The 19,084-nt window shown below is 35.0% G+C and overlaps 1 protein-coding gene across 2 annotated transcripts in view; it reads right to left on the bottom strand.

The window, feature by feature from the left end:
• atad2b (ATPase family AAA domain containing 2B) overlaps positions 1-19,084 on the bottom strand; it is a 99,087-nt gene that overhangs the window by 40,988 nt on the left and 39,015 nt on the right. For both annotated transcript variants that reach the window (XM_039690164.2, XM_039690166.2), the window contains exons 23-24: positions 14,065-14,187; positions 11,290-11,409 (exon numbers count right to left, since the gene is read on the bottom strand). In XM_039690164.2, coding sequence (XP_039546098.2) covers positions 11,290-11,409; positions 14,065-14,187 — 243 coding nt within the window. The remainder of the gene's footprint in view (positions 1-11,289; positions 11,410-14,064; positions 14,188-19,084) is intronic.

Here is a 19,084-nt window from a genome sequence, read left to right as displayed (position 1 = left end):
TAAACTCTAAAGGAAAGCACAGACCTTCTTCCATGCGCAATTTGGGGCCAGCAATATTTCCCTGGATAAAATGGGGAGCCCCAACGCAATATAAGTTATGTATTATTCAGGCCATAGGCTGCAACACAAATCAAAAGAGGAGTTGCTTAAACTAAATGTTGTCTTTGTACTGGGATCGTTTTTTTTGTTGAGCTCATTAAATTGCTTATCTAAATGAATTAGCCAGTGCATGAGAGAAATAGCAACAGTATACTTAACTCTAAATGATACAAAAGTTACTTGTGCAGAAAACCACAGTAGATCTGCACGATGAAGCCTCAGCTGACTTTAAATAGCTCAAATGATCGTATCTACGACTCTAAAGGGCGTCAACAAAAGTTATTTGTGGTTTAACGATTGTGGCAAGTTGCCTAGTTGGATCAATATCATCCTGACAGATTAATACAATTTCATAATTCATCAGATGGCTCCCTGACATAGTTCTGCGATTTTCGATTTTCAGCTTTAAATTGCTCATCTACTAAAGATGAAAAGGGAAATTTGCAAAAACTCAATCTTAGGGGTCTTAATGAGTTCTTGGAAATGACTAGACAGACGTTTGATTAAAGGAGTCAAACAAAATGGATGCTACATATCACAAACATGAATTCCTGTCTTAGATCTCACTGAATTTGTAGATAATAGAGTCTGAAGTACTGACATATTTGATCGGTTTTGTACCGCATAAACAGAAAGCAACATGAACAGATCATTTAATCTTTGCAAAGGTTTAAGTGTCATGATACAGAATCTGTGTGTGGCAAAAGAACAACGGATAGGGCAACTTTCCTTCAAGATTCAAATGTTTGTTTACTGTACGGTGAAAAGGCCACGGCTGTGGAAAGTGAGTTCACACAGATCACTCTTTTATAAATAATTGTGCAATAGGGTCAGTGACGTGCCGCACTGATTTGCACTTCCAGGAGCAATAAATATTATATAATAATATAAAATAGGTTTAAAATTATATACATGTTTTAATCTCACATCATCTGTCCTCCTCACTGTTCTTAATTGTGTGAAATTTCAAAAATAGGTCATTTTTAGACTATTAATGTGGTCAAATGTCATACGGACACACGGAATTCACTTAAAGTTATTTAAGACAATTGTATTTAAAATTTTTAAAAATGTTTAAAAATGATACAATTTTTCATTTGGCATATTTGTTCAAGTCTTAAGATAAGCATATTAAAGTATCAGTAAGATAGTCCTTTCAGAAATGTCATTTGTATCTAAAACAAATTGTTCCGCAAAAACACATTTTCCCTATGTCATACGGTAAAACAAAGTTTAGAAGCCATTTTGGAACTGGATATTAATGACTTAAGACATGTGAAATTTGATGACATTACTCAGAGGACCCCTGAAGACCAGCCAAGTTGAAGGCAAGTTTAAGATTTTGCTCCTACATTTGGGGTAATTTCACCTTTTCCAAGTGAGTTACATGTGTCACAGATTTGGGTGTCATATGGTCAAACGTCAAAAAAGGGTTTAAAACATTTAAAATTTGAAAAAATATTTATTTACAGGTGAAATATAAAGTTTAAAAGTCAAGGTAAAGGGTAAAGATGGAAGGAGGTGGCCAAGCAACTGCCTGTTATAAATGACACAGCACAAAATTGTCATAAGGGCAAACAAAAAATGTCATACAGACAAACGATTTTACCGTATGACATGTTGTTATACCATATGACACAGAGCATTTAACTGTTATTTCTTAATAGTTATATAACATATATAGTTTGTACGACTACTATGAATCAATATTAACATATATAATATATTTCTGCCTATTTTAAGCATTTTTTCACATTATTACAGATGCCTCTTTCTAGTAAGGAGAGGGGTGCATGTTTCTACTTTTAAGTAGGCAATTTAGGCAGTAACTGATATTAACACAGAACTCGATGACAGTAACTATCAGCACTCATTCAAACTAGATATAATTATTATATCCTAAAAAAACTTAATGAATTGCATTTCTGATCCTTGTTATTACTCTAAAATACTTGTTGCATGAAGGTAATGCCAGTATTTGGGACAGCAGCTCCACAAATTGCACACAAATACCAAATTAATCATAACCGATATGACAATTTTGGCCGATACGATAACCGATAATTCTTTGTATTTGAAAGCCGATAACCGATATATTGGCCGATAAATCTAAATCCACGCTTTTAGACAATTTTTGAGAGCCTGATTATCAAAAAAGTCTCCTCCTTAAAAGCCAAGATACAAACACAATTATGATGTTCTTATTTTAATGTTGTGTAGCCGATATGACAGACTTGCGCTGCACATTTTACACTTTTTAACAAAATTTTACTTTTTAAAGTGATTTCAATCGTATTTCAAGCAATTTAAAAGCATCATGTTGAACAGTGCGCATCTAAAGTGCCTCAGCTGAAGGAAATAATACATTATTTATCGGCTTTTAGATATCGGCTAAATGTTCTTGTTGGGCCGATAACGATAAGATTAAAAATTATCATATATCGGCCGATACCGATAATGTGGCATACATCCCTAATCATAATTATAATTCAATCAAAAGTTACAAGCAGCAATTTAACCATTTTTATCAGTTTATTAGAGAGAAAAAGTTAAAAGGTTTGGGTGGGATCTTCGATTCCAGGATTTTCTGAGTCAACTCTGGCTCTCACCATTGGAGTTGATGGGATCGACTCTTCGACTCCATTTACTCTACATCAATACAGGGTCAGGAATAATACAAGATTGCAGTCATTATTTACAAACTACATTTATATATATATAAAAAATACATTCCCCTTATTAAAACACACTTTTGTCCAAATTAGTAAAAAAAAAAAATAGAGATGATTATGATTACCTTGAGTAGCATTTGAATGTTGTTACCTAACTGTTGCCAACACCTAATTTTACAGAAGTAGAAGTCACAAGAAACATGGTTGAATATTATGTCAGACTTATATAAGGTAGAGAAATAAGGTAATGTATTCTTTAATTAACTTATCTCATTATAACGGTCGGGTGATGATAGCCCTATCTTGTTTAAGTGGGGAAAAGTTAAATATAATACATATAATAATGTGCACTTATTGATGTATTTATTCTTCATGTGAGTTTTTAATGATTTATAATCTAATTAGTCCAACATGAAAATTTGTTTATATTTATTGCAATAATATAACAATCAATTACTGTTGTTAAAGATTGTAAAAAATACTATGATTATTACTTATTTCTCAAGTAAGCTACATGCAGGATAAAAGTACGTTACTGCAACAGTTCCAGCTCACGCACGACTAAAACATCAGTGTCTGCACTATATCAGAACGAAATTTAGCGAGGAATTCACTCAACTGCCTTGCATTACATAAGGATTAGAGAATCAGTGAACAAGTGAACAATTTCAGACAAAGCAACAGAGTCGGCAACAAGAGTGGCTTTCTGTGCTGGAGTCGACCCAGACTCTAGGCCTATTCAGAGTCGAGGAATACACTCTTTTGGAGTCGTCTCCCCATCACTAGGTTTGGGTGCTTCCAAAAAAAGATTCAGCCAAATTAATCATTTCAACATTTTATAATTTTAAAATACTGAGATTTTTTTTTAGTATATTATTAAACTACAACAATATTGCTTTGAAATTCTTTATACTTTCCCAGTTGAAAAATAACCCACATTTGAGTACTTAAATGTTCTTCCGAAGTTTAACTTGATAAAACTTGTAAATCCTTGTGCAACAAATGAAATGCAAATGTTCATTCATTCAACACGGCAAACACGATTTGTGCACAAAACAACGACAGTTTAATATAAAAACGCCATTTCACATTTATCCCCAGCAATGATTTTCTACGAGGAGAGTTAAACGCAGCCTTGGGCACAAATTAGTTGCTTGCCATTTAGCAAACACTGCAAAGCGACTTCCAGCACACTAATTGCAGGGCCAGTCCCGCTGGAGCAATCTGGGGTTAAGTGCCTTACTCGCGGGCACCGTTACTCCACAGTGACTACAAGAGTCCAGTTACTACTGCAGACCCACTGTAGACTCAAATCTGCAACCTTTGTGTTGGTTTACTACATACTTGACCATTACAAAAGTATTAAGCATTATTTAATGCACTATTTAATGGAATAGATCATGTACAGAACATCAGAGCTCATTTCAAACCAGAGTGCATTATTTATTTCCATAAATAAATATCTCAAACGTCTGCAAAAGTTAGACTAAGAGTTAAAAAACCATTGCGGTATTACTTTTACATCTGCTCTGAGTCTGAACTTTAAAAATGACTCCCTGCCAGTATCAAATGTTCAGTATGTTCAACAGTGAAGCTTCTACAATTCTCACTGAACCGTTGCCAAGCTAAAAAGACCACTTTTTTCAAAACCATCTGTTTGAATAGACACCAAAGTCCAGATTGTGTAGTTCAGGTTATGGCTGAAAAAGAAAAATTAAACAAGACAGAAAAGAAAACGGGAAAAGATGTCTTGCTTTTGAACACTACATATTGTCGTGACACGTACAACACTTAGGCTTTGACAAAGTAGTGTGCGAGGGCAAAATTCTGACTAAGACACAAAGTCACATGACAGGATAAAACGCATACTTTCACCCTCTCGAGCTCAGGAGAGCATCTGGAGGAGTGCGGCTCCCCTTACTGAATGTGCTATGGATTTCTGAACACTGTTATTCTGTATAAAACGTGTTTTCCATATGTTTGAGCTTATGTCATTTGAGCTTTTCAAAGAAACAAAAATTCCCATATCTTACGATGTTCAAAGGCTATACAACATGGACCGGTTGTGTTGCATCTTTTTCATTCCAAAAAAAAAAAAAAAAACATTCAAGAAGTAAAAGACCCAGAATACATGAAATGTGATGCGTTATGTATGGTGAAAAATATTTAGGAAATCAAAATTGCTGTATACTGTTTGTGTGTACATACATATATATATATATATTATTTATTTATTTAAAGTTTATTATTTATTTTAGGGCTGACAAACGATTAATCGTATCCTAAAAAGTTTGTGTTCACATAATATATGTTGGTGCACTGTGTATAATTATATATATATATATATATATATATATATATATATATATATATATACAAAGTATATATATATATATATATATATATATATATATACACAACCACACGCTTGAATATATTTAAGAAATATTTTCATATATATACTGTATATAGATTTATATACAATTTATATTATATATAAATATTTGATATTTAAATAATATTTTTTTTCTTAAATATACATGCATGAGGGTGTATTTATATATATGCAAAATAATTATACACAGTGCACCCACATATATTATGTAAACACAAACTTTTATTTTGGATGCGACTAATCGTGATTAATAACGCTCGACAGCCCTAATATATATTTTTTTATATATACACACATTTTTGCACATTGTTGGGTTGTTTATGCATTTATTGGTAATATTAATATATTTTGGTCTTTACTTTAAAAAAAAAAAAAAACACTTGGTCACCAATTAATGTCCAAAGTAAAATCTGGGTCCTGAGGCAAAACCAGCTGAAAGTCACTGATTTAGAGCATGGGCAACGGTTCACAACCTTCGGCATCAGATAACAGTGAGGATAAGCAAGAAAAGCGAGCAGCTCTGGACGGCCTCAGGGATTAAATATCCCTTCTGCCATCCCATAAAAGACCTTGATAATAGAACTGCTTAGTTTTGCCGTCTCCATGAGTTTGTGCTGGGCGGCTGACTCATCACCGGGACAATAGCGGACCACAGCGGAAACACGTCGCTCTTTGTTCGCGTCTGTGATCTTCATTGTTAGTACAAGACTGCTGAGGCTTCTGAATCTGATGGTTCATTTGTCATCTGTCCTGTTATACTGCTTTGGGTACTAACATTTACGCCTACAAATTCAATTATTTGAAATATAGGACATCTAGTTTCAGAAGAGCAGTGTTATCTCGCAAAGTCTGTCAAGAACATTTCATTAAAGCACGTCTCGTGTTGAGGATTAGGATCTTGCACTTATCTGGCATATATCGCCTTATCATGTCCTTCATAATTTTTCCGAAAAAAAAAAAAAAAAAAAAAAAAACGTATTTTGGACAGTTCCTCCTACAAAATTATTGCATGACTTGAAGATGATGTGAAAAATAGAAAACTGATAGAATTTTCAGGATTTTGATAGTATATTTTACGCAAAAATACCATATTGTTATAAAGAATATATATATATATATATACACACACACACATATACACACACACACTAGTAGTTATGTCTAACTAGTAAATTATTCAAGAATGGCAAGTTATTATTTGTTTTAATTTAAATATGTTGAAGAAAACATAAATAAAATTGTATTACAGTGTTCTTAATTAGAATTTAATTAGAATAGTCATTGAGAATAGAATGCCTTTACAGGGCAATTTAAGTAGCTTCAACCTCACAAACATACAACTATGTACAAATACAAATTTCTTTTGACAATGAGGTGAAATATGACTCGGACATGCCTTCATGAGACCTGGGGCCTGTACCATGATGGTAGTCGAACAAATTTAGGGTTGCAGGATTAGAGTAGGTAGTTTCGAGTTGATAAAAAACCAAACCAATCCAATCAGGCTTTGTTGGGACCATGATGCTTTCTCTGTCAACTCAGGCTTTGATCCTGAGTTTAGGAGTTTAGGTGTGACATCCGTAGAGAACAGCCAGTCACATGCTGAGAAAGAGTGAAACTCATTAAAAACTCATTGAAATTCGAGAGAAGTAGCGCAATTCACTTATTAAATAAAAGTATTAAAATATTAAGAATTTACACAGCAAGAAGAAAATAGCTGTCTAAGAAAGAGGACAACTTAAAGAAAGTCTTGCTACTGTATATCAGTGCAAGTAAAAGTTGTAAAGTTAGTTTATACAGTTAAAGGTATAGAGAGAATTGAACATTTAAGCTCACATGTAGTCATTTCATAGCTTCATTTATTGAGTGTTTTTATATTACCTTTATTTACGTATTCATTTAAAATCTGTGAAATAATAATTAATCAACTAAATTTGTACATGTGAGATCGTTTAAGGGTGTAACAATTACAGAAATGATTTCTAAATCGTTTATTTACTAAAAAAAATATATTTTCTAAATCATTTGTTTATTATCAATTTATTTACTAAAAGCCATGATTTTGTCTTTTAAAATCATTCGCTATGTAGTGACCTTTAATTTGGAGTGGAAACAGGTGGAGTGACTTTAACATGTGTCACTTTGCTCACAGCTGATCGGTTTGCAACCTCTTACCTGGAACATAACCTGCCCTGGACCAGGTTGGCCGTGGGGCGTAAGTTACTATGGCGATGAACACTGCTATAAGCCAAACCACTTTCATGGTGCCTAAAACCCAGGGTTGGCGCAAACTAAAGTGAAACATAGCTGGCTAGCCACCTGAACCGGCTTCATGGTGTAGGCCCCTGGAACATGCTGACTTCAATATAGCACCTTCTCACAAATACCCAGAAGCTCCTAGCATCATGTAGACCTGTCATGAACATGTACAAGATTTGGAAAGGGACACAATGTTAAACAGGCATCTATTTACGTGCCATCCTCTCACTTTTGTTGCAGGCAGTTCACTCTGATTCAAGGACAAAGAGACAAAACTTTGTCAAAATCAATTGGCAAGCATTAGTTTGACGAATCAGAATTTAAGAATAACTTAAAGGACAAAAAGAAAACACTTGAGAATCTTTGGATCAATTTTCTTTTCAGATTAAATTGTCAAATGAGCCCAAAATCAGTAAATGCCATTTAGCCAGATAAAAGGAGAAAAAAACCCCCACTACTAATAGCTTTTTTTGACAACATCAAAGATAAAACTAATCACTTGTGCGAAAAGGCTAATTTAAGGAATCTTTTCCTCAAATTAGTATTTGTTGTTGGGCAAAACAGATGGAAGGTAGATGAAATGCTTAACAACCTTTAAGGAGCTGAAAGCTTGAGCTGCTCACTCACCTCGTGTTCACGAGCAAGAAATATAACAGGCAGACAGAAGCGCGCCCATCTCATCCTGAGGTGTTTATTGCAGCTAACAGCCACCTTCTCATCTCTCAAAGATGTAATCATTCTGTGTGTTTCTTTCCCCTTGTGCTGTTATACTGTACGGTTCTAGACAGAGACTGTAAGATAATAACAGAGACATACGACATCTTGTGGCAAGATGAGGAAGCGCAGGACAAATTTGGATGGAGAATTTTTAAACCAATCAACTACAAATGTGTGACTAGAGGGATGTATTGAAAGTTTAGGGTAGGTAAAATGTTTTTTTGTTTTTTTTAAACAGTAAAACAAAAATTATGAAATATTATTACAATTTAAAATAACTATTTTCTATTTATTATTTAAGTAAAATTTATTTTATTCCTGTGATAAAAAAGCTGAATTTTCAGCATCATTACTCCAATCTTCAGTCTCCCATGATCATCAGAAATCTTTCTAATATGCTGATTTGCTGTTAAACATTGTTTATTATTCTCAATGTTGAAAAATGACATTTCTTTTCACGATTCTTTATGAAAAGTTCAAGAGAACAACATTTATTTGAAATGAATGCAGAATAAAAGTTTTTTTTTAAGTGTACTGACCTCAAACTTTTGAACGGTACTCACATGGCTCAATCATTTCTAATAAACTGAACCTAAACAATTAATCACAATATTGTGATTCGCATCGTGATCCGGATATCTATAATAATATCAAGTCTGGGTTGATTCCTGAATAAAAGATCTAAAAATAAACATCCCATGGCTGATCCTTCCCTTTCTGTAGCAAGCTTAGACTAGTCAAAATGTCCATCAGATCCACTATATCTGAGATGGTTGCTAATTAATCTCCCAAAGTGCACGTGGAAGCATCCCAAGACTGCCATCCGACGACTTATCTGCAATCTAATGAGTCCACGCTGGCAAAGCTGCAAGAACCGACTTGCTTATCGCGCCAGGGGTGGTAATGGCGGCCCACAGCAATTCACGCCATTACAGCTCAATCTGGCAACATGGCCGCATGATGGATTTAAACAAGCCACTCCTACACAAAAACCTTTTTGAGGCACAGCTAAAAGCCTTTCTGAAGCAGAGATGTGAGATGAATGTGATAAAACACGTTTCCTGCTGCACAGATCCACCAGCGGGCCTCACCCCAGAGTAGGTGCCGATAGTACTTTCTGACCCTCGTGGCTCCTGAGCATTCCCAGCATCCCTCTCCATCTGCCGAGCCGCCACAGAAGAGGACAAGCCTGGCTGGTGCTACCCAGGCGGCGAGGGAGTGCAAGCAGAGGGCAATGCTCTGATGCTGGAAAGTTCTGCTCTGGGAGACACCTGCATAAATCCTGGCTCATTCACTCTCATGCATATCAATAGCAGAGGAACTACAGGACAGCAGTGATTGGATGGGTTTGTACATTGTCTGAAAACCCTATGAGATAGATTATTCCCTTAGACTGTTTTCGGGGCAAGCACAACACTGGGAAAAAAAATATATATATATAAAAAGAAAAATTGGTACTTGCTCATGCAAAAGTCGGCACTATGATGCTAAAGAGGTCCCACGGCTTCTGAGTTCTGAACAATGCATTTCTATTATTTTCAGGAGCTTTTCAAACATTTCTGAGACGGCACTCGCAAAGAGTAGTGAAGCAGACAAAATTATGTAGACTATTACTTTCTCTTTCTGTTACTTTCCTGGAAAACAAACTTTAGAAGGTTTTCAATGCCCATGGGATCCACGTTGGGTGTTATGAGAGATTGTTTACAAAGTCAAAAGATTTTTTTTTCTTAGTAATTCTAAATCCATCACTCGAGAAAGTAATAGCTAAACATTTATTATACAGAGAAAAAAACCCCTGAAAAATACGTTTTTATGCCATCTTTCTAGAACAGCGTTTCGGACAGAACAGTGAAAACTGTTCAATTAACTTTTATACAAGCCATAGTGGAAACAAACAAGCTGCATTAAGGCATTAAAGTATCTAATATATTTGACATTGAAGCACAAAAACAATTGGAGAGAGATTCGCTTTCATTCAGGTATGCAAATGGTTTTGTAAGACTGATAAGATAAACAAAAACGAGTCATATCTGTAAGCAAATTCATTAGGAGTTTGATAAACAATGAGACAACAGAGGAATCTCAAACCATTCAATTAGGAGTGGATGGATTGACATTGTAAAAGGAATTGAATAGCATACTAACTATATTTGATAAAATATATATTTTGCAGGAAATTCAGCTAAATAAATAAATTAATTAATGTTTATATACCTTCAAATTATTATTATTTTTTTGGTTTGTATCAATCAAGTCACATAAATAAATCAATTAAATACATTTAATAATTTAATAAATTCCCCTCACAATACTGGATTGGTGATCTCATGTCAAGAGTACATTTTTTGTACAATTTTTCTAATACATATAATCAAACTATTTTACATTTATTAAAAATATCTTTTAGTTTCAAACAAGTTTTAAAAATAAATTAAAAAAATTGATTATCTTTATTGATTATTGATTATGTCAAAAACATTTGTACATTTATTTAAATTGTTCACATTAATATTTTAAAGTATTTTAGCAAATTATTAATAGTATTTTAAAGTACCATACTTCAGAGTAAAACAGAATATTGTTTAAGAACCTCCAAATTTTGATTTCATGTGAAGAAAAAAATTAATTATAAATATTACATTTATTTTTTCCATATATTAAGATAATCGTATCTTTTGGTTTGTATCCATTAAGTTTTATAAATAAATACTGAGATGACATAAGAATATTTCATACGTTAAGTATTATTAGTGGTATGGCACAGCCTCAATCAGCTGACATTTCTTCGGTCGCATCATCCACTAACTATTAAAACAATTATTTTAAGTGACATGATGGCTACAGGCACCTACAGCCTTCAACCAGGGTCACGGTGACCCCTTATTGACCTTCAGATTTAGGTTAAAGACAACCAGCGGTTTAACGTCAGAGTACCCCTCGCACAATCACACCATCCCTTGTGAAAACTCCTTTCACAGGCAGAGCCGTTAGCAGAAGTGTCGGAGCACGCAAGGCTGGTTTCAGCACACCGAGCCAAAGTACAGCTTGTTCGATCACCTGGAAATAGTCTAGCCTAAGAGCTGCCACACAGAGAGCAGAGACCTTGACAATCTCTGTTGTTGGCTGTTGTGTTCTGCATGTACTCACTGCTGCAGTGCTTGTCCACTCCATCACACTGAGAACTGCTTAATCCCGCCTCCTCTCCCACAGGCTTCCTGGTTGCCACGGTGCTTGGAGTGATTGGCGGCTGCGGTGTGGTCTGAAAGTCTGCGAGAGCCAAAAAACACAAGTTACCACAAAGACCTGAACTGAACTGGAAAAATCTCTGACAATATGCTTGCTAACAAAGATGGAAAAACTAGTCTGCATGTTTTCTTCTTGTAATTTATAGACTGTGAAGAATTTTTGACTGTGTTGTAATTTTCAAGCACGAGATTGCAAACCCTCTACGCGTGAAAAATATTGGCTTATAGCACAAAACTTATTAGATTTACGATTTTGCTAAATATTTATAGTACTCCACTATTTTTCCTTGATAATATAAATGGGTCTTTATACATAAAAATATATGGCTGCCTTCAGAGGAGATTTTAGAAGGTGATCAAACTCATGTAAGAAATCAAATTTCGCCTGCCAAAAGCCAAAACAAATAAAGAAAACAAAAATTAAATACATTCATACATTGAAGGAGCCATTTAAGTTGAAATTCTAGAGACCCCAATAAAACATGTTGTTGCTTTTAGACTGTCTGTTAGCTTTAAGTAATCTATTTGCTAGTACTCTGAATACATGACAAAACTTCACTTAAGAAAATGATTTTAGTCTGAAAAAAAAAAATATATATATATATATATATACATATTGATGACTCATCCTGCACTCACTCATCTTGTCCAATCAAATGCACACTAGATTGATAATGGCCCACCTCCAACATCAAATTATGGCTAAGCCACGCCCCCTCCACTCATTCGGACAAACAGTCCAGGGACAGGCGCTATGGCAGTAGGAGACATTTCACAGGAGGCAATTGATGATTTTTGGGGACAGAAAGATTATATATCCTCTAGAAGTCACCGAAAGGGCCTTAAATATGCATTGGAGGGTTATATTAATAATTTTATTGTTAAGAAAGTCGATGAAAAGCTTCAGCTCCAGGCAAAAATGTCCAGGTCACAGTGTAAACGTGATAAACCGCGTATCGTTGCGATCACTGTTTGGTGCTACAGTATTTACATCAATCATTCAGCACAACATTGTTAACATTTGTTATCTCGGTTATTTACAGATACGTTAATGAAGCTATGTGACATGATGTACGACGCAGCTAGAAGCTAACGTTAACGTTTTCTAATGTTAGGCTAACGTTAGCGATTTTAAAGATAACGTTCAAATACGTTGTTGACTTAACTTAGATCAGATGTAGACATCCTTGTTTAATTTATCCACGTTTAGTTGGTGTCGTGGTCTACCGGATAACTTAATCGAACTTAATCCAGAGCAGACACTTATCTCGGTTGAGATGTGGCTTGGGAAAGGGGGTAAATAATACACACCGTCGCCCAGCCTCTCGGGAACCTAATGTCGGAGTTGCATGTACCCAATGCACACCGTTTGACCATTTTTAACTTAAAATGACAAGAAAAAAACGAATGAAAACTGATTAACTGCAATGCATTTCAATGGACGTGGACGCAGAGAATGTCCGAGTGTATTGAGTTAGCTGTGCACTGTGATTGGCTCATCGCGTTTGAGGGTGTGGCTTAGCCATAGGTCAATTGGCAATAGCAGTAAATCATGTTATTAGCTTTAAAGGAAATTAGAGATTTCTACCTCTATATCCAAAAAACGACAAGCCTGATCCCAATTTCTTGTTTTTAAAGGTAAACACATCAACATAGGAAAGAAAACTGCCCTTGTCAAGCCATTTCATGGTGGTTTTTAATTCAATGCAGCCCAACTTAAAACTTGAACACTACAATACCGATACCCATAACTTCTCCACTGCACCATATAAAATATTCAACAGCACTTCTCTAGAGCAGGTCATTTTTTACCCCACCGTAATCGTTCAACACTGAACCGGTGCAAAATGAAAAGGAACCGAGGGGCGGCTCGGAGGGGGGCCGTGTGAGATTTTCGTTACAGCGGACACAAAATGAACGAATTACAGGAACCTGAGCTAAATCATTCGGAGAGAAAACCCCCTGGTGATTAAAGGGTGCGGGGGAGCTCGTCGCCAAAACTCTCGCAACAGCCTTTAATGTGAACTACAGTAATCTTTTTTTTCCTGGAAAATGCTGCCTTTTTTCTTTAAAACGAACAGCGCAACATTATGTGCCTTTAAGGATTAAACCTCTAACACAATATTAGTGCTGATGGGTGTTAAACAAGGTACTGGCGTGCATGCAAAAATCTAGGGCTGAAACCCAATTTGCATATTATCCTAAATTATACCCTGTAACCGTAAGTCTCTTAAGGACTGGTATATTAATTATTCAAAGGCATTTACTAATTTGTTTATTTATTTGCATGCATAAGCCATGTAGAAATAAATAATAAATATTTATTTACAGTATATACATACTTATAAACAAACAATACATACTATATTTATTTATTTATTTGTTTATTTATATGCAAACTACCTAAAAGGCAAATAAAAAGAAAAGAAAATGAAATAAAACAAATGCATTAAATAAAAACAAGTACATAAATACAGCACTACAGCACTAAAAAAAATTGTTTTCAATCTAAATCCGCCGAAACTGGTCTAAACCTGGAGCGTTTAAAACGATAACTGCAAATGTTGCAAAACGTGTGCATGTGTTTTGGGCAAGAAGATTGATTTGTGACATTTTTTTGATACAGTACAACGTGTGAACTGAAAGTCTAGCTAGCTCAAAGAAAGTGTTGCATCACCTCTCTTCTTGCGGGACTCCTTGATCTCCACGCACATGCGGTCGAATTCAGGGTCCAGTTCAGAGGCGATCATGGCGTGTGCAGTATCCTTCAGACTGCAGGCCCTGTGGCGGATGATTTTATCTGTATGCAAGCATAATGGAAGACGGTAAGGCCACAGTCAATGAAAAATTCATTTGGGTGGATGAAGAAAGAGCAATCAAAAGACTGACAGAAAGATTTCTGGGTTTTAAAACAGCACAATAAATAATCAAGACTAAAATACAAAGACTGCAATTAGCTAATCGTGAAAAAAAATGACGATTACAACATAACACAAGCTCGCCCGTTATAATCAACAAGGTGTAGACAGTTTAAATAAGCAGCATAATTTATTCCTGCATTGTCAAGGGAACTAATTATTATTATTGTTATTTTTTATCCAGCTACCTGCTGGCTATGGACAAACTTTAAAAATTAAGTACTAAATCTAAGTCTATCCTTGTATAAGTCTGAATGGGCATTGCTGCAGTTATTTTCTAAAAGAGTTGATGAATTCTGACAACATGAACAGCCATATACATTGCCAATGTCATGTTGGGAAACGTTTAAATTTAAGCAAATGAAAACTGCAGTCACCACCAATAGGAGCAAAGATATTAACGAATATAATACATATAAATGGTAAGATGGTGATATTAGTGTCACCATGTAAATATATTTTTTTTTTTCCATGGCTTATTACAGGCCTAAAATATAAGTTAAAATGTGCATTCAAATGCGCATTCATCAAACAAATGCAGTTACATACAGTATATATAGATTTTAATCAGGATAGCATGATATTTAAAGGGATACTTCACCTGGAAAAATAAACTCTTGTCATCATTTACTGATGTAATTCCAAACCTGTATGAGTTTCTTTCTTCAGCTGAACATAAAAGAAGATATTTTAAAGAATGCTGGTAAACATACAGTTTTTGGTCCCCATTGACTTCCATAGAATTTTTTTCCTATAATGGAAGTCAATGTCTGGTTACCAGCATTGTTTATAATATGTTCAGCTGAAGAAAGAAACTCGGGTGTGGAACAACATACATTTTTGGGTGAACTATGCCTTTCATTTTTAACAGGAATAAAAATGAGGCTGTGAGGGATAGAAGAACAGTGTCTTCAGTGAATTGTTTAACAACGTACTGATTGTTAGGGGTGTAACAATGTATCATTCCACAATATAGCGCAAAACAAAAATGCAACAATACGTATCGTGGATAGTGACGTATCGTGGATAATCCCCCTAAAATAAAAATTACTGTGTGAGAAAAAAATCAAGTTTTTAGAGTTTTAGTGTAAGTACTACATTGAATTCCTATATATAATGTTGATTATAGTGTATAATAATGCAATGGGGGAATATTTGTTGGTCCTGATAATGCCAAATGTCTGATTATTTTGAATATATCTAGTCAGTGAAAGCGTGCAATAATCTACAATAACTCAGTATTTTCAGCTTCAGAATCAGGAATATTGTTATTCTGGTGTCACCATTGTCCTTGGCTTACAAGAACCAAGTCCAAGCCTATTCATTTAAACCTACAATGTAATATCAAAGTTAGCATTTTAATCAACGGTACATTTTTTGTTAACCTTTTACCATATGTCTTGGATTATTTCAATAATATCGTATCGTGATATGTATCGAAACTTGACACGAGGGTATCGTTACACCCCTACTGATTGTTAAGCCAACAAAACGTAATTTCGTAAGTTGTGAGAAAATTATTAGTACGTCTATCCCTCACAGCCTCATTTCATTTGTGTAAATTCAATTTGGCGTCTAACCTAACTATGGTCTATACTGAAACAGTTTCAAACAACGACTCATTCACTGTTCCCTACAAAGTGAAAGCCACATAGTGCACCACACAGAGAATAAGACAGAGGTTTTGAAACAAAACGCCCTTTGACATGCTGAAAAGCTACTCCAATCACTTTATTTTGACCATCTGACTGAGATAAAATGGTTTTAATTTAAATCACAGATATCACAACCATTTCAGTGCTCTACATTTTTTCCAGACACAAAGATTTACCAAAAATAAACAAGAACAAACTAAGATTTTGGAAATCCAAATCCAAAAATCAAATCCAAAAATAAAAACAATTTTGGCGCTGTAATGACGGCAACGACTCTGTGATTCAGTCGGATTTTTTATTCGGAAATCTGAAAAATACTTCTGGAGGCAGGAGTGCTCCACGGGCAGTCAATCAAAGTATTTCTGTTGACAAAAACACACTGGTGTGAGAACGGGGATTACTGTGTTTTCTCAAATTTCTCAGAGCAACCATTTGCATTCTATCCTCTTTCCTCTCTCTCTCTATCGTTAAATCAAGCAGCTATTAAACATGTAGGAAGGAAAAGTGTGTGTGAGCGTGAGAGAAGAGAGAGCACGCTACTGGGTAGTCCTCATTACTCCAGGACAGGCTGGAGGTCAGGATCTGGCAAAGGTTGCCTCTTAATTGGAAGATGGGCCTAATTAAGCCATCTAGAGCGAGTGAGAGGACACTCTTTACTCCAGTCAAGGATATAAAAGGCAGGCTGAGAGGAAGAGTGTGTAAACACACTTATTTTGACTTTCAAAGTGCTGTTCAAAGATCTCAGACTGCTAGTGCCAAAATTGACAAATAAACAAATGGATCTGAGAGAAATTAAATCAGCACTGCTCAATCCAGCTCCTGGAGATCTGCCTTCCCACAGAATTTAGACTATGCTTGGAATAAAATAGCAATATTTACTACTTAAAGAGTACTGCATTTTATCAACAATAAAAAGGTATATATAAATACACAAAGACATTTAAATTAGGGCTGTGCAAAGATTAGTTGCGATTAATTGCATCCAAAATAAAAGTTTGTGTTAACATTATGTGTGTGTTGTGTATAATTATTTTGTATTTATAAATACATATATTCATGCATGTATATATTTAAGAATTATTTGCACGTAAATACTATATATATATATATATATATATATAGGGGCTGAGCAACGATTAATCGTGATTAATTGCATCTAAAATAAAAGTTTGTGTTTAAATAATCTATGCGTCTGTAGTGTGTATAACTATTTTGTATATATAAATATACACACAAGCGTATATATTTATGAAAAATGGGTTGTTAATATATCAAATATTTATATTCATATATAATATTAATCCTGTATAATATATATAAATTATATATATGCAAATATTTCTTATATACATGCATGCATGAGTGTGTATTTATATAAACAAAATAGTTATACACCACACACACACACATATATTATGTAAACACAAACTTGTATTTTGGATGCGATTAATCATTGCCCAGCCCTTATTTATATATATATATATATATATATATATATATATATATAAATATTTTATATATGAATAACACATTTTACATACCCTACTTCAACATCCCCAGCTAAGCACATACTTTCAGTATGATCTATGTGAACTAGGATGCAGTCTTTAAAGTTGAAGAGCAGGGCTGTCAGGAAACCCAGCAGGGAGGCTGATGTCCAGGGGCAGCTCTGAATTAAATCATTTGAATTACAGTAGAAAACCCTTAAAACTTGCATACCAAGATGTGATTTTGAAACTTCAGCTGGGGTACGATTTCAAAGAGCACATTTTCTAGGAATCGGACTTGAATGAACAACCACTGCAAGGCTCTCTTTAATAAAGGGAGGTTTCCATAATCTATTTGGATCTGCACTGCAATTCGAAGAACAGAATTGATGCACACTAACAACAACAGTGCATTAACAAAAATAATACCTATATAGCAATGGAACAGATTTTAAGTGAAATGTTCATGCTTCACTTGTGAGAGTAATGCCTAACAAATGGAATTTTGACAGCTCCTAAATCCCATATTCCCCTGCTCTAAATGGACCAGAAGCCCCTTTCAGTTTCCTTATTAATGTAGCTAATTGCGTTTTGTCTCGTTCCTTCAGTGGCTCCTCTGTGAACGCTGCATTTAAACAAATGACCCACGTTCTCCCAGCAAATGGGCTACTATGATTTATTCATAGGCACCGGCTGCATTTAGCCAACAACCTTCAATGGCTGACCGATTAATCCAGACTTTTGGGAGTTAAGTCCTGACAAACTGAAATCTTAAAGGGATACTCCACTGTTTTTGGAAATAGGCTCATATTACAACTCCGCCAGTTGAGTTAAACAGTTGAGTTTTACCGTTTTTGAATCCATTCAGCTAATTTTCTGATATTTAGAAGTATATCAGTAACCGAACAGTTTCTGGTCTCATTGACTTCCATAGTATGGAAGTCAATGAGACCAGAAACTGTCTGGTTACTGATATACTTCTAAATATCAAAAAAATCGTCTGAAAGGATTCGAAAAAGGTAAAACTCAACTGTTTAACTCTGGGGGAGTGGTAAAATGAGCCTATTTCCAAAAAATAGTGGAGTATCCCTTTAAGTGTTGCGCAGAAGTAGCCAGCTAGCAGACTTCCAACATTCAGAAATCAAATAATAATACACGGCCATCTTACCTCACTTCGCTCATAAACAATCATAGACGTATACACTAGACCTCACCTTGGGGCTCTAAGCATGCGTCAAAACCGCCGCCATCTTGGAACAGGGGTCTTGTCATAGGAAGTAGCTAGGTAACGCTGCTATCTCTGCCTTTACGTCGAATTCATTGATGGTGGCGGACTTTTGTGCAGTGTATGATGTTTACAGATGAAATCTGAACTAGGAAGAATGTTTTTGAAAAAAAAAAATGTTTTTTTCTTTCTGGAATCAATGATAAATACATGTCTGACCGTTGGAACAAACCAAAAAAACAAGAAAAATCGCATTCATGATGATTTATGGTGATTTTATTTCCGTTAGACCCGTGTCTACTACATTGACGCTGATGCATTAAAGTGGAGGGGCTCCCCTGTTTCAAGATGGCGGCTCTATTGACGCATTCGTTCCAATGAACTGCCGTAGCCAAGGTGACGTCTAGTGTAT

Source organism: Pimephales promelas, chromosome 13 (assembly GCF_988280905.1).
Source record: "Pimephales promelas chromosome 13, fPimPro1.hap1.1, whole genome shotgun sequence".
Lineage (NCBI taxonomy): Eukaryota > Metazoa > Chordata > Actinopteri > Cypriniformes > Leuciscidae > Pimephales > Pimephales promelas.
The sequence above is the reverse complement of the archived record's forward strand: the minus strand, read 5'-3'. Positions and strand labels throughout refer to the sequence as shown.